This window comes from Loxodonta africana, chromosome 21 (genome assembly GCF_030014295.1).
Source record: "Loxodonta africana isolate mLoxAfr1 chromosome 21, mLoxAfr1.hap2, whole genome shotgun sequence".
NCBI lineage: Eukaryota > Metazoa > Chordata > Mammalia > Proboscidea > Elephantidae > Loxodonta > Loxodonta africana.
Genome location: NC_087362.1, coordinates 43,690,735 through 43,707,805, shown reverse-complemented (window position 1 = coordinate 43,707,805; position 17,071 = coordinate 43,690,735). Strand labels below are relative to the sequence as shown.

Below are 17,071 nucleotides of genomic sequence, written 5' to 3'. Positions count from 1 at the left end.
AGTTCAGCCTAGTTCTGGGCCTTGATGGGGCAATAGAGACCAGGTTTGTCTACAGACAGAGGTTCCAGGTATGTGCTCTCCTCAGGAGGGAGCCTCAGGACATGAATCATTCTGGACACTTCAGCCTGAGAGTCAGAAACTGCAGATTCAACCTCTAGCTCTGCCACTAGCATACTGAAAACAACGGCATTGAGGTGCCCCTTCCTCAAAAAGCTCTATGGCCCTACTCTGCTTGACCTAAGTAGCCAAGAAGATGGAAAACCTTATCAGCAAGGTTTGTGAGCATCAGTAGGGGAGTTCACAGTCATTTTTATAGCTTTATAAACTTCTACTAGTAAAACAGATTATTGGGGATTCCTCCCAGTGACCAGAGAGAAGATTTAACAAGTAAAAACCTGCAAACTCTTTATTAAATTCTCCCATTTCATCTGTACAGAAAAAAATGCACATTATGTTCAGAATCTCAGTAACATCTCAAAATTACACAGCATGAACATGTAAAAACAAGGAACTGCCAGGATTTTGTACATAGAAAGGAAAACCATTTACAAAAGAGGTTTCATTTTACTTTCCTTTTTTCTTTCTCAAAAAAAAAAAAAAAAAGTTAAAGGCCTAAGCGCTCACAGCATTTGCTGTGCAGTCTGTTTTCCTGCTTGGACTGACCCAGGACATTGTGCTGGGAGAAGCTGCTCAGGAACCCCTCCTGTTGCCAGCCCTCCTGTCGGCACTGCATCCAGTGCACTGTAGTCTGGCTGGGACCTGCTCAAACCACCTGGCCTGTCTGGCATAGCGCCCTGCTGGGCTCTGGGGTCCAGATGTCAGTCCTCTTGGGGGAAAAGGCAAAAAGCAGAATACAGAGGCACTGTCTGAACTTCTCCTTGCCCAGGAAGATTTCCTTACTACGTACCTCCCTACACCCCTACTGTGCATCGTGGGGGATGATGGGGTAGGGAAAGGAGAGGACACCACCAGTCAGGATCCTTTCACACCCACTGAGTGGATAGTCCCACCTTTCTACTTCGATGAAAAACAATCCCTGGGTCCCCACAGTGATCTCACCAGATGGTTTGGGGGAGTCTGTCACCCTGAAGATTCAGTCTGGGCTTGCTAGTGATTTATCTGTTGTCTAAGGTCTGAGTGGAAAGGGGGATTTGCCCTAACATGTGACCTTGGCCCCAGTGGAGGGAGGAGGACCGAGGAGGAGTGTGGCTAGAGAAATGGTTAACTAAAGGCAGATGAGAGAGAGAGACAGGCCTGAACATCAGATCCTCTGGCACAAACCGTTTGGGAATCATAGACTAGGGGTAAAGAGGCCAAGAATTAGGAGAAGAGAAAGAAGTATACCCAGAAGCCCAGGAGAAACTCAGCACTAGAATACTACATTTTATAATGTACATAGGTGCTACCCAAAAGGTAAGAAATAAAATGGAGCATTCTGATCTTTGAGGTTTTTCAAATTCTTAAGAATTTGAAATATAAGTAAACAGGCAAAATGTACATACTTGAAAATGGCAGTCTTCTCTGTTCCATGGCCAAAATTTAGGTTGAATGTTCCAGGATTGTGTGGCTGGGTTGGTTGACTTTGCAGGTCCCTATTCAGCTTCCTTTTCCTTATCTGCTTACTTAGAATAAGTTATATGTAGCAAATGTTTATTTTTTTGTGTGTGGGAAAGGAATGGGAAGAGAAAACCTTTTCTCAGACTTGAGACCAGCTAAGAAATAAGGTCCCAAGAAGCAACTTACCTCTCCCCGGATGATTTCCATAGTGGGGATCTTTGGGATAGGGGCAGGACCAGAAACCTGGGCTAAGGGAGGATGGGAGACATTTCCAGAAGTCTGGATATACAACAGCTGGGTACTTCTCTTCACCATTGGGTTCTTCTATTAGATGACTTTGGGAAACAGGAAGAAATGACATCTGCCAGTAATTTTCTGTTGCACCTCTAGGAAAGCAGTTTCCCTACTCCTGCAACCTTGAGCTGCTCACTGTTCCCCAGAAGACCAAGTTTCAGGATATGAGACAGTTAAAGGCCTACAATGGATTCTAGTCGCCACCTTGCTCACCGAACACAACTTAATCAGCCACTCCAGAATTCCCCTAGCTTCTAAGGGTGCGCTGGCTCAGAACAAGCTGACTGGATCCACAGAACTGGGGCTGTAACTGGAAGTGACAGCCAGAGGGTCTCCAGGGAATGCAGAGGAGGGGGCTTTCCCACTGGAGTGAACCCAAACCTTCGGGGTGGCTCCCATCTTGATGCTGCTTCCTGGGACAGCAGCAAAACAGAGCAAGACCGGGGGACAGTGAGGTGAAAGCCTCACTCAGAGCTGCCCTTCTGTGGGAGCAGTTCTGTTTGAGGGGAAACAGTCTTGTTCTTGACATTTTGCTCAGATTTCTGATTTCCTGTACTGCAGTGCCTCCAGCCCAGGAGACTCCTGATGCCTCTGGAGTGTCGTGAGCACACTATGTGTAAGAGTCCCTGAGATACTGGAGTGAGCTGACAAAGCTAGATGACAGTTACTGGGCAATGGTCATTTTCAGCAAACGCCTAGAGCCTTGAGCGAATCACTTGGCCTTGGCAAAAAAACCCCTACCTGCTACTTATGTTATTATTCATGGGCTGGACTACATGAGAAGAGATAAAGGCCAAAATCCATCATCAGCTCCTACACCAAGGTTATGCTTTCCTTTTCTTCCTAATTCTCAACTAGTTGATTCATACCCTTGATTGACCTATGAGGCCAGTAACTGGAGGTGGTCCCAAACCTACTTTATCATGCCAAATGAGGTCCAGAATGGATGTGGCTGGGCTGCCAGTTCAGATGGTGCTGGATCCCTTGGATTAGAACACCTGCTCAGGATGCTGCCTAGGGACTTTTAAGAACCTGTAACAGGAAACTATTCCCAGGAAAACCAGTAGGATGGTGAAATTCTGTCTTGCAACAAGCAGTTGAATATACTACTAGAGTTATCACTTCTATGACAAATGTTTCATGAGCCTAATACCTTTTCAAATTTCCAAATCTGCTGCACACAACTAATGGAATCTTCTCTCAGTTAAAAAAGAACAAAACTATTGAGACACATTAGAACTACAGGAATGCTTCACATATATATTGGGAGGGAGACAGCAGAGATGCAGCACGGCACCCCCTACCCTCATCAAGTGATGAACCCTAATCCTAGCCTGTAAACCATGCCAGACACGTCAGAGGGGGGCCTGCATTTAGATAACATTCCTGGTTCTCAATCAAACATTCCCAGTTCTCAATGCAAAGCCTCACCAGCCCCACCACCCAGATGGGAGCCCCTGGAGAGGGAATATCTGGACCAGCTCAATTAAGTCCAGCAGTGGTGGTGACAGGGCATGCAGCATGTACTCCAAGAATTTCAAGTTTTATGAGATTGAAGAATCCCAGGACAGTTACTGAGAATCAGGAAGCCCCTAGGAGCAGGGCCGAGGGGCCAAGCAGCTTAGCAGCTCCCCTTGGTGTGACGTATTACCCTAAGCTGGGGGGGGGGGAGGGGGGACTGGATATATATAGCTGGCTTCTAGAACCTACTGCCTCCAGGGAAGGAGGCAAAAAAGAAGAAAACCATAGTATTCAAATGTACGTCAGTCAGGTGAGACAAGGAGTGATTTGGATCTGCTGACACACACTGACACGTTCCCCACCTTGAATGTGAACACATTTCAGGGAAGACAAATGTTGCTTTAGGTACCGTAGCATATGTGGACAGTGGCAGAGGTGAGGCAGGGGAAGGAAGGGCACCATGAATGGGCCTTGGTCTATGTGGACGGTTTTAGGCACGTGATTTGGAATACTTTGTGGACATCTAATAGGTTAATAAAATATATATTATATAAATATATCTCCTACTGTACATGCTGTCCTCTCTGTAGCCACTATGACTTTATGCCCCAGACTCATTCAAAGGTGTGCCAGAACTGAACCATGATGCCTGGACTCCTCCTTGTTTATACCCCAAACCTGTCCTCCCCAAACTGGGGGAATGAGGGAGAAAAGCCAGGAATATTGCTTCTACAAAGCTCAGGTTCTAGAAAGGCATTTAGCCAATGCCTAAGGGAGTGGGTATACACAGCAAATGGATAGAAAGGAAAAAAAATGGAGAAAATCCTCCATCTTTTAATGTAATCACTTTCCACACCGTCTCCATGTAGGGGTAAAAAGGAGCTTGTCTTGAGCCTGCAGAAAGGTCAGGTGGGACTGCCAGCCACACCCTGAGACCATGCCATTATCTCTGACCTATATTTTAGCCTAAAAAATAAAGCAGAGTGAATGGAACCTTCCTGCCCTGCCCCTCCCTCCATCCACGTGTCAAAGGAACCCTTCCTCCTAGTCAATGCCTATTGGTGAAGCTGAGGACTTTTAGAAGAACTACCTCAGCAGGGTCAATCCAAACCCACTGGGGTCCTGCACTATCCTGGATAAGGAAGATCAATGGGATCCTGCTACCTGTAGAGAATCAGAATCCAGCCTGTCAGTACAGTTCAAGGGACTGATAAGCTTCATGAACTTTTGACCCTCTCCCCAACCCTTATGCTGTTGGCCTAGGGAGGCTCATGTTGTACTTCACTGAGGTGAGGAATCAGAGAAATACCCATGGCTTTGTGGTCTTCACCAGCAGTGGCTCTCCTAGAGTGGGAACTGAAGGCATTACTGTTTCAGCAGAAGAAAAGTGGACCCAGAGCAGGCTGGTTAGTGGTTTCCCACTCCTGGGTCCATAGCCTGAAATGGCCCAAAGGTGCTTTTGAGAAATGAGCAAGACATCCCAGTTAGAGCATACTGGGTAGTATGCTTCCCCTCTAAAGTCCTGCCTTTACACAGTCACACACAAGACATAACCTCATTGCCCAAATTAAGCCTGGAGGAGATGTGGTACTATATACATTTTTTTTTCCTTTCTTTAAAAATTGCTTTCTTTTTTTTTGGTGGTTTTTAAAAAAAATCATGAGTTGCAGGTCAGGTGACTTGGTTCTGGAAGTACTGGTAGTTCTGTTGGTATGAGAAAGACTTGTCTACGGGCAGGTAACCCAAAGTTTGCCAACAAAGGCAGTAATTGAAGCGGCCAGCTGTTGATGCTGCACAAATGGCTGAGAACGAGGACATGGGTGACGTCTGAGATAGGACAATGCAGTGGATACCTGCTGCTGCTCTAACATGGGTGTTGCTGTCACCTCTTAGAAGAGGGAGGTGAGTAGGTACACTATACAGGAGGGCTGTACAAACTGGGCACTGGACAGGTAGTTCCTTTGGTGGTCAAGATGGCTCTACCTGTCCTTGAGCTCTCGTGTCACTCGCTTGGTGATACGTCCACACATCAGGCCAATCAGGAACAATATGCAGATACTCCCACTGATCACAGAGAGAATGTAGTTCTTTGATGGGGATGTCATCACTTGCATGGCGAGATCAGAGAAGCCATCTGCTGGGGCCACCTGGAAGGACACATAGCAGCATCATCCTCTAAGAGACAATTGGGCTGGTGGCAGTGCTCAGACTAACTTGCCACCCTCAATTCCTAGTTCGATTGATGTCTTTTCTTTTGGGAAGGAGGGAAGGGAACAAGAAAATAAAACACAGAGCTACAACTCTTTTTCGTGATCATAAAACTGTATGTCTACCACAAAAAATAATACAGAAAAATACAAAAGAGGCGCAGTCACCCGCAATTCCACCACAGCGATCACCACTAACATAATAACACAAGTCAGGGCCCCGCACATGTTTTCATTCACTTCCTCCTCACAGTAATCCTAGCAAGCAGGTTTTATTACTCCCATATTATAGATGAAGAACCAGAGGCCTAGGGGAGTAAGTGACTTGCAGAAGGCCATAGCTTCTTAGACATTTTGACTTTTCTTCTTACTTTTTGTTTGCTGTCTTTTTAAATACAAACAAGTTGAGGTTCTGTTGTATGTTAATTCTGTATCGTGACTTTTTTCATTCAGCATTATATGATAAACATTCCCCTACATCAATAACCAATAATTAATAATTTGCAAATGTGGGCTAAACTGAATATACTTAAACAACTTGCCCAATCTGGACACTTACAGTCTAACCAGTTTTCATCCTCAGTTTTCCTCACTGGTTTCTCAGATGGACCTCCAGAGTAGCCCGTTATGGAAGAATCAGGACTGAAAGGTTCCCCAGGTGCACACCAACCTGTTCTTTGGAGTCAGTACAGTTTCCCATTTGTCTGGGTGCCTGAGCAGGGCTGGCCCAGAGAGGGCCGAGCATCTCCTATGCTCATCTTATGTACATGGGACAGAGCAGGAGAAGCTTGAGATCAATTCAATTTGAGCATCAGCATTTACATTTGCCAACACAAAACAAGCAGTCTGAAGAAATGCTAAGTGATTCAAGGGAGTGGAAACTAGTGAGGACAGAATGAACCAGGACTTCAAAGCTACCTCTTTTCCCTTGGGAGAAGAGGGAGAAGTGCTTGGCATTGTGACAACTATGATTCCTTCCCCTCATTTCCCTTACGTCTAGGTATGAAGACTTTCTGTGATCTCTACTGGAAGAAACCAAAAGAGACCTACACAAGTGGAAAAACATACCTTGTTCATGGTTAGGAAGACTTAACATTGTAAAAATGTCTATTCTTCCAAAAGCCATCTATAGATACAAAGCAATTCTGATCCAAATTCCAATGACATTTTTTAATGAGATGGAGAAACAAATTACCAACTTCATATGGAAGGGAAAGAGGCCCCGGATAAGTAAAGCATTACTGAAAAAGAATGACAAAGTGGGAGGCCTCACACTACCTGATTTTAGAACATATTTACAGTTCATACTACCTGATTTTAGAACATATTTAGAACACCACAGTAGTCAAAACAGCCTGGTACTGGTACAACAACGGATACGTAGACCAGTGGAACAGAATTGAGAATCCAGACGTAAATCCACCCAAATATGAGCAGCTGATATTTGACAAAGGCCCAAAGTCAGTTAAATGGGGAAAAGACAGTCTGTTTAACAAATGATGGTGGCATAACTGGATATCCATCTGCAAAAAAAATGAAATAAGACCCATACCTCACACAATGCACACAAACTAACTCAAATGGACCAAAGACCTAAATGTAAAATCTAAAACAATAAAGATCATGGAAGAAAAAATAGGCCCTAATACATGGCATAAACAGTACACAAAACATCGCTAACAATACAGAAGAAAAACCAGATAACTGGGAGCTCCTAAAAATCAAACACCTATACTCATCCAAAGACTTCAAAAGTTTTTAGCTATGACATTTCTGATCAGTGACTGATCTCTAAAATCTACATGATACTGCAAAAACTCAACTACAGAAAGACAACCCAATTAAAAAATGGGCAAAGGATATGAACAGGCACTTTACTAAAGAAGACATTCAGGTAGCTAACAGGAAATGCTCACAATGAGGAAATGCTCATGATCATTAGCCATTAGAGAAATGCAAATCAAAACTACAATGAAATTCCATCTCACCCCAACAAGGCTGGCATTAATCCAAAAAACACAAAATAATAAATGTTAGAGAGGTTGCAGAGAGATTAGAACACTTACAAACTGCTGGTAGGAATGTAAAATCGTACAAACACCTTGAAAAATGATTTAGCGCTTCCTTAAAAAGCTAGAGATAGAACTACCATACGATCCAGCACTCCCACTCCTTGGAATATATCCTAGAGAAATAAGAGCCTTTACACGAACAGATATATGCACACCCATGTTCAGTGCAAAATTGTTTACAATAGCAAGAAGATGGAAGCAACCAAGGTGCCCATCAATGGATGAATGGATAAATAAATTATAGTATATTCACACAATGGAATACTACCCAGTAAACCCAGTGCCATCGAGTCGATTCCGACTTATAACAATAAAGAACAATGATGAATCCGTGAAACATTTCATGACATGGAGGAATCTGGTAGGCATTATGTTGAGTGAAATTAGTCTGCTGGAAAAGGACAAATATTGTATGAGACCACTATTATAAGAACTTGAGAAATAGTTTAAACAGAGAAGAAAATATTCTTTGATGGTTATGAGAGTGGGGAGGGAGAGAGGGAGAGGGGTTTTCACTAATTAGACAGTAGATAAGAACTATTTTAGGTGAAGGGAAAGACAACACACAATACAGGAGAGGTCAGGACAACCGGACTAAACCAAAAGCAAAGAAGTTTCCTGAATAAACTGAATGCTTCGAGGGCCAGCGTAGCAGGGGCAAGGGTCTGGGGGACCATGGTTTCAAGGGGCGTCTAAGTCAACCAGCATAATAAAATCTGTTAAGAAAACATTCTGGATCCCACTTTGGACAGTGGTGTCTGGGGTCTTAAATGCTAGTAAGCGGCCATCTAAGATGCATCAATTGGTCTCAACCCACCTGGACCAAAGGATAATGAAGAACACCAAAGATACAAGGTAATTATGAGCCCAAGAGACAGAATGGGCTACATAAACCAGAGATTACATCAGCCCGAGACCAGAAGAACTAGATGGTGCCCAGCTACGACTGATGACTGCCCTGACAGGGAACACAACAGAGAACCCCTGAGGGAGCAGGAGAGCAGTGGGATGAAGACCCCAAATTCTTGTAAAAAGACCAGACTTAATGGTCCAACTGAGGCTAGAAGCACCCCAGAGGTCATGGTCCCCAGACCTATTGTTAGCCCAAGACAGGAACCATTCTTAAAGCCAACTCTTTAGACAGGGACCGGACTGGACTATGGGATAGAAAATGATACTGGTGAAGAGGGAGCTCCTTGGATTAACTAGACACATGAGACTATGTGGGTAGTTCCTGTCTGGAGAAGAGATGAGAGGGTAGAGGGAGTCAGAAGGTGTCCGAATGGACATGAAAATAGAGAGTGGAGGGAAGGAGTGTGCTTTCTCATTAGAGGGAGAGCAACTAGGAGTATATATAAAAAAAAAAAAATAGCAAGGTGTATATAAGTTTTTGTATGAGAGACTGACTTGGTATGTAAACTTTCACTTAAAGCACAATAAAAATTAAAAAAAAAAAAAAAAAAAGATTTTCTGTGGTCTTTCCCTCTTGCCTTGTTCTCCTTGGCCTTTAAGCATATGAGTGACAGGAGGAAATTAACCAGGAAAAAGGTGAGTCCCGCGGTCACTCTCTGCATTTAAGGTAACTGGAAACATCTATTCCACTGTGGGATCCAGCACGGATCCAGAACCATGTCCTTTTCACCGAGAAACCTCTGACAAGTCATCATCTCTGAAGTCATGGTTTCCTCTACTGTAAAGTGAGGAAATAATCATTCCATTTACCTTGCAGGGTTATCTCAAAGTTCAAATGAGGTAATAAAGCCATCAAAGTGTTTTGTAAACTATAAAACAATGTATACATGAGAACTGTTCTTCTTCTCACTGAGACTGAATTTTTGTAGGAAAAATCTCCCCTAGCATGGGTACCACACATATTCACAAACGTCCTGATGTCTCATCATTTCTTTTATTCTCCATGTTCCAGGCTAGCTAAGGGCTAGTCTCATATATATATTCTTCTCCTAAAGACTCTGTGAAATTAAAAACACCACCTACAAGACAGGAGAGGTAGAATTTCTTTCTTTTCTCATGGGCCTGAGGTCCGTTTTCTCTTTGAGTTTGGACAAATAATAGGTGCACGGTTGGCTTAAGTCACATCCCTCCTTTTGGTGACTCATTTTTCAGAGGCTGACTATGGGTAACTGAGGGCAGAAAGTAGTGGCCTGGGCAGAGCCTTGAAGACACAAACCCAGTGCAAAAGGAGATGCGGCTCCAGGCTCATGGACAGCCAAGAAGTTTTAAAGAAAAGGTGCACTGACAGATTTTTCATATACAATTACAGCCAGGTCTGATGATAAGTATAAGACGACCAGTCAGGTCTCTCGAAGAGATTAAGAGATTGGCAGAAGAGATAGTTGCTTTAGGAGATTTTCTGGGTCATTACCTTTGCTGCATAACTCCACATTTCAATCCGGTCGTTGAGGCGTTTTTTGCACTCAGGTTGTAACCTCACCCGCTTGTCCTCCAAGGCCTCCATAAGGCAGGACATTTCTGTGGAAGGAAAGGGATAAGCAGAAAGGTCTGAAACTACAGAACAGAGAAACTCCTGAAAGGGTGGGCAACAAAGCATCCGAGCACCAGAGATTTCAGATCTGTGGGCTAAACAAAGTTAAATCCATTCCAGGAAGCCTGACCCAAGATCCAACAGGGAAAGCAATGGTACTTAATTTCCAGGGCTGGCTGTTGAGAATCTCTCCTAAAACTTCTTTCATTTTTATTGGTCACGCCTGGCTCAGACACAACTTTTACAGCTGCCCTGGTCCCAGCCTCACACAGAACCTGTCTATTGAGTCTAGTCTGGAGAAGCTGACAAAGCTGTTCTAGTTTGGGAAAGGGGAAAATGAAGGCTATGGTGATGGCCTAACTTTTGTTTCCCCAATAAATAACTGACAACTCCTTCTCTTCCAACAATTCCGTAGCTCTGATCATGGCTAGGGGAGTTACACCTGTAGGACTAGTCCTAAATTCATTTTGCTATACAAGCCTAGTCCTGGCATCAACCAGGTCCACAAGGGATTTTGTCTGTGATTGAGCTGTAGCTACAGATCAGAGTGGCTGCAAACTGATGTCTGGGAGGAAGTCTTTACTCCTTCCGGAATAGTTCAGGTTCAGATAGGGTCAGAGTGAACACAGAGCTGAGTTGGGAGTGACTTACGACGCCCTCGGCCAGGGGTAATGGCTGCACAGTGATGTTTGATGTCCAGGGCACAAGCTGTATGAAGAACTGGGTCCACGAAGATATCTGCTTTGCTTTCCTTCAGCATGTTTAACACTTCCTGGGAAGGGAAGACCATTGCAGAGGGAACTTTTATAGAGCAAATGCATCAGATCTGTTGCCTGTAAGTACTTTATAGACAAACAAAAAAAATCAAGGAGGGAAGGTTGAGGGTTAACAAGAGAGATTACTCTGGGATAGGTGGCAATGATGCAAAGAACACAGTAGCATCCAATTTAATAAATATGTCTTGGAGATCCAGTGCATGCAAAGCTGTCTGCTAAATAAAGTAGCAGGTAAAAAGATGAGATTTTCTCTACCCCTTAGTGATTTTAAGACCCGATTTGGGTTTCTGGTATCTGGTACGCCATATTATTTTAAAGTTCCTAAATGTTAGTATTTTTAGTGGTATAATACAGTTATTTTGTCACTTTAAGAAATCTGGAAATCAGGGTGATATGCTATAAAGTGGTGCAGATGTAAGTGATTGAAATTCCTAATCAAACAAAGGTATCCTTGCTTACAAAGTGTTTCACTCCAGTGCTGTTTTGCTCAAAATGAAAAGAAGTATGACTACAAGATAATTCTTTTTTGAGTTTAAAGGTTTTCTGAACAAGAGGAACACAAACATGATAGTACTGACGGCAACCCTACAGACTCTCCATTTAGACTTCATGAAATTAAAGAAGGAAAAGACAGGCCAGAAAGGCTTTCTTAAGCAAAAATTACAGTTTGCTATCAATAGAAAGGCTGGAGTCCCTGAAAAACAACAATAACAAAAACGAACAAAAACCCAAATCCAAATATTGCCCCAAAAGTCCTCCTCAAAATAACGATAATGGAGCCAAAGGACAATATCTCAATTTAGTTTTTAACCAAATCCTACCATTCCCCAGACAATGCAGAATCAGAAAGTATTTTAGCAGTTGAAAAATCTGCATACCACAATCTCATCAACTTGATAATGATGTCACTGAAACATTTTTTTTTAAAGAAAGCTTTTTAAAAAAGATTAAATAGGATTTCAATTCTGTATAATTTATAGTTAGCAGTCATATCTTCTATAAATCTGTTTTTATTCGATGCTTCTGAAATGAACTAAAGCTTTAGTTTGACTGATTTTTATGAATGCTGAACACCTGGTATAAGAGATTAATGGTCAAGGGCCAAACTAAAGTTTGGTAAGAAAGAACAGCATAGAATTCTGCAAAGGAAGGTGTGGATTTCAGATTTTATAATTAAGGCATGCAGACTACAGTATTAAAGGGAAGAAGAGAAAGAGGAAAAAAAAGGAAGGGGGGGTTAAAAATGTGATGGTAGTTACCTTTTTACACATCTCGGTTTTGATTTTGAGCAGGTTAACTTTGAGGCACTCTTCCACTTGACCTGTCTGCTCTTGGGCTGCTGCTTCTTCGGCACAAAGACTGGAGATCTGGTCAGGGGACACACACAAAATAAGGCCACCTCACTGAACAAAAGAGATGAGCAAAAGGTTTTAAAACCCGATGAGTCTGGTGATTCCAACAAGCTCCGGACAGTGCAGTGTTGGTGCTGCCTCATGATGGCTCACTGCTGTTTTCTAAGTGAGGGACAACCCTGCTATCACCAGAAGCCATGGTCTCTGAAACATGTCGATTTGGTGATCTTCCGACCACATGTGATGAGGGTTCTTCTCAAACAGAGTCCTGGTGAATTTCACTCCCTTCTCTCTCGTATTGGATGCTAGACTCTGTTCTCCTTCACAACGACTGGCATACCGAGTCCAAAATCAGTACCAATATATCTTTATGCTGCCTACCCTGAGATTTGAGTCAGATTGTCCCAGGACTAGTCACAAAGATGGATACTCCCTGGTTCCACAAGAAGGAAGGTTATATCGCCAGTAAAACATTAAAAGCAAAAACTTGCCACTTACAGAGGCTGAGGGTCAACCCATATTTATAGTCTGGAAGCACAAGCATGCACACGCACACAGAAACACACAAAAGAGTCCTGAAACAAAGCCCATGCAACGGAGAAATGTTTAAATTTCTTTGGACAGTTCTAATAAGTTTTCTTGAAATATCTTTAGCTATGATCCCCTAAAATTGACATATGTTGAACAGGGCTCTCTGCATGTCCTTATCTAGCTAGGAAGTCTAATAATTTCTATTTCTTTAGGGCAATTATGGGAGCACTTTCATCTTTCTGGCAAGACTTGAGGTGCCCTGGGCTGACCATGATGAATAAGGAGAAGGAAAGAACAAATCATATCTAGATAGGTAAAATAAAAGAATACCCTTTTCAATAGAGAAATATAGAAACAAAGTTGTGTAGCGACAACACTAACTCCCCAAAAAACCAAACCAAAACCCACTGCCATCAAGTTGGTTCTGACTTATATTGATCCTATAGCACTAAAGCCAAGTCTAATTCGGTGTTAAAAAACCAGGAGCAAAGACAATGGAGAGCATAGAAGACGGGCCTTCAACTAACCACAGATTCAGGGCTGAAGAGAAAGAAAGCATAGTAAAGAATTCTTCAACAGTAGCTTCTCTGATCAGGTCTGTTCACAACCAGTTTTATACCCAGATCCTACCTCTTCTGAGCAGTGCAGCTGGAGCTGAGGGTCTAGTCGGTAATCTAGAGCAGACTCTTGGATAATAATCCGGATCTGGTCTTCACAGTCTGGAGAGAGGCGCTACATGTGAGAAAGGGGGCATAAATCAGCCTGTTGGAGAACTTCAGTTTTTTTTTTTTGGCCCCTTAGCCCCTGGATTGGGAAGGTATGAAAAGGTCTAGGAAAAGTAGGAGCAAGCCAGGGACTTCAAAAGAGAAAACTCCCAGGGGCAGAGTTGGCTCCATATATACATTTCTGTGGAGAGCCCAGGCCAGTTTACCTGGTCGGCATATCTCAGTTTGAGGCAAGAGATGACTTGACCTTCTAGCTCTGAATCATCCTTGGCCTTAGTCAGGATTCCATGACAGAATTTAGGAATGTCAGCTTTACAGGCTTTCCTTAGCACAGGATTTAAGCGGTAATCTAGAACAGAAAGTGCTAAGTATGTGATAAAGTACTCTACCTAGATTAACAGATTTTTAGACACTCACTCTCCAAAGAAGGGCACATTAAGTACATGACCATGATTACAACCACTGATGAATTTATTCCATGAATATTTCCTGAGCTCTCACTACACTGTTTTTAATCAGCACTAAGATTTGGTAAAACGGTAGATCTGGAGATCTCCAGGAATTCCTTGGCTCTGCACTGCAGCTCTGCAGGGTCTTATGGACCTAATCTTCTAAGTAATCTTCACAGAAATCAAGCAGACAACCTTCCCTACAACAGATATACCTGAAAACACCAAGAAGGAAATATCTAACAGACCTTGCCATTGAGATACAGGATCTTGCAACTCAGAGCTATATTCATCTGTTCTAAAACCGATTACCCACATATTCTCCTGCTATATGCATGACGTTTTATAAATCTCTAGGCGTTTCTTTGCAGGGGACTCAGCCCTGATTCCGTCAGAAGGCCTTTCAAGGGCAGTTTTCTGTTTTTTTTCTAACTTCCTCTTTTCCATGACTTTCATTGCATTTTTCTGGATCCTCTTTGAAGGAGGAGTAAACCATTCTGCTTACACACCGTCTCTTGCCCTTAAAATTCATGGGTAATAAAGCACCTGCAGTTTAATTAAATAATTCTGTACCCACTCAATTCCATTTCAGCTGTATACTCAGCAGGAAAGCCAGCCTACCTGTGTTCTGGGTGATTTGGCGCTTGGTAATCATCTGTTTGCATTTGGGATCCATCAGTTCACTATTTTTATTTTGCTTCAAGCACTGCAACATGGTTTTAGAGTCTGCTTCAGGACAGAACCTCTGCAAACAAAGTTTTTATAATACAGTTATCCAAATATGGCAATTAGTACCATCTGGGATCACTCTCACATCTACCGGAATGCTTATGAAAGAAGTAGCCTGAAGGTATCACTAAGTACCAGAGAATTGGCTAAGCCTGAATAAGTACCTGACCCCAAGCTTTTCTTTTTTTACCCATTTTCTCCCAAATTTCTCTCCAGTATCTCACTGTTTCCTATATTACATGGGGTTGATCCTCTACCTATATGGCTTTGGTAAATTACATGGCATCTTATGAGCTTAAATACTGTTTAAGCATAACATTGTACCAGGTGACCATGTAGCCCTCAAGACTTATCTACCCAATCCCAGTGGAAAAACCCAAGTATTACCCACCAACCAATGTGAAAAAGCATGTGGGGTAACGACCCAGTCTGGTTCACCTCTTAACTCCAGGGGCTATGAGCCTACCGGACACTGTGGAGCTAGCCCCTGTGTACTTGTTATTGTCCTTTAAGGTAGAGATTCATTTTAGACTAGTTGTAATAAGCTCGTCTCTACTTGCTAAACTACAAGTCTTTAAGTGTCACAGTGTCTGAAAACTCTGGAGGAGACCCTTGAGCATCAAGCCTCCCTTCCCAGAGCTCCATTTCTAGTTCTCTAATATGTAAGTGATTATTATCTATTGACATCTTAATGTGGGAACTTGCGTTGCTGATTTTTATAAAAGGTATCAAATTCTTACAGAGCTCTCTCAAAGCAGAGCCTGACATTTCTAACTTTCAAAATCATCTTCAGAATTTATTTGATAGGGTGAAAAGTAGCATTTTGTTTTAACGGAAAGCTGAAGTAAGGGGTTAGAACCATGGATTTCTCTGTGTATATGTGGACAGATCATGGAACTTAAATCCAGGTACTCAAGTTAGCCCTGATGCAAGAGAACATCCACTGGAGAAGTAAATGAAACAAAGCAACCTGCAGGATTAAAAAAAGCTTTTGTGTAGATGGATGATCAGGAAGTTCAATAGTGGTGTTCTCAGTATACCTACCATTAACCTCCTTCAAAACCAATCTTGTATTTATTGGGCATACATTTATTTGTACCTCAGGCCAAAGTCATCTCAGCTCAGTGATTCTCAAACTTGAGCATGCATCAGAATCACCTGGAGGGCTCCTTAAACAGACTGTCTGCTCTATTTCCAGAGTTTCTGATTCAGTAGATCTGAATGGGACCCAAGAATTTGTAAGTTCCCAGGTGATCATGACGATGCTGGTATAGGGATCACACTCTGAGAAACACTGTCTTAGCTGTACAAAAGACGCTAATATTAGAAAATTATATGAATAGTCTCTGAAATTTAAAGAAGTTAATGTTATCATTGTCATTTGATTTACCCTTACTTACTGAGCCCTTGGTTTTGGATTCCTTACCTTTATCATTTGCTTGCAGACTCTCATAAGTGTATAGTCTAGTTCTGGGTCCATCATCTCTGTCTCCTGCAGCTTAAATACTTTCTGGTGGCAACGGGTACTTAGCTGCTTCTTGTTTTCTTTCAGACATTCAATAATCTATGGCATAAGAATTACGGTCAAGTTGAGAAGTGTGTCAGGGATTGGCAATCCATGTATTCTAACTGTGAAGCATCAGTTCTCTTAGTGTGCCCTCCATTTTTCTATCTAAGTACCTTTTGTTTCTAATTCTCAGGCAATGGGAATCAAGATTTCCACTCCAAGGAGAATCATAAACCCACAAGCTTAGGGCTAATAACAAACCAAACTGTATACAAATTAAGGATGAGTAGCAGGCTGTACTGGAGTCCAAAGGGAAGGAAAGCCACTTGGCATTCCTGGTTTCTTCTGCCCTCTAGAGCTGCTCCTTTTCAAGTCTCCTTTTGGAGCATACATTAGGCTCTCTGCATATTCCTGGATCAAGAACTCTGACTAGGTAGTAGGCAAAAGTCAGGAGGTTCAATCTAATTCCGCAATTACTGATTGTTTATCACGTGAGGATAGACTGTCTTAGATGCTATGAATCAGACCCAATCCTTACCCTTGACAAATACATAATCTCACTGGACAAACTTATATAAGTAGATAGCTATAATTAAAAAAAGATGAACACTAACATAAAAGCATAAAGTGCCATGGAATGGATTTTAAGATAGCAAATAAAGTATATCCTGAAGTCTCCCCTTTCCTACACCAAACTTTTAAGTATTATAAAAAAGATGAAGAAGGAAAGCAGATGATAAGTTGCAGCAGTGAGGACTGTAGTCTAAAGTCATGGGACTTCAATGAAATTCTCAAGGCACAAGAAAAATCACCAATAGTTCACCAAATAATCCAAGAAGCTGGACTATATGAAGAATGGGGTATCAGGAGTGAAGGAAGACTCATTAACTACCCGGTTATACAGATGA

General features: G+C 42.4%; 1 protein-coding gene across 1 annotated transcript in view; it reads right to left on the bottom strand.

Moving 5' to 3' along the window:
• Positions 1–379: 379 nt before the first annotated feature.
• Positions 380–17,071, bottom strand: part of GLG1 (golgi glycoprotein 1) — a 164,671-nt gene continuing 147,979 nt past the window's right edge. The window contains exons 19-26 of the mRNA XM_003417080.4: positions 16,083–16,220; positions 14,549–14,672; positions 13,685–13,827; positions 13,384–13,485; positions 12,130–12,237; positions 10,746–10,866; positions 9,975–10,081; positions 380–5,459 (exon numbers count right to left, since the gene is read on the bottom strand). Of these exons, the coding sequence (XP_003417128.1) occupies positions 5,292–5,459; positions 9,975–10,081; positions 10,746–10,866; positions 12,130–12,237; positions 13,384–13,485; positions 13,685–13,827; positions 14,549–14,672; positions 16,083–16,220 (1,011 nt within the window). The 3' untranslated portion in view covers positions 380–5,291. The remainder of the gene's footprint in view (positions 5,460–9,974; positions 10,082–10,745; positions 10,867–12,129; positions 12,238–13,383; positions 13,486–13,684; positions 13,828–14,548; positions 14,673–16,082; positions 16,221–17,071) is intronic.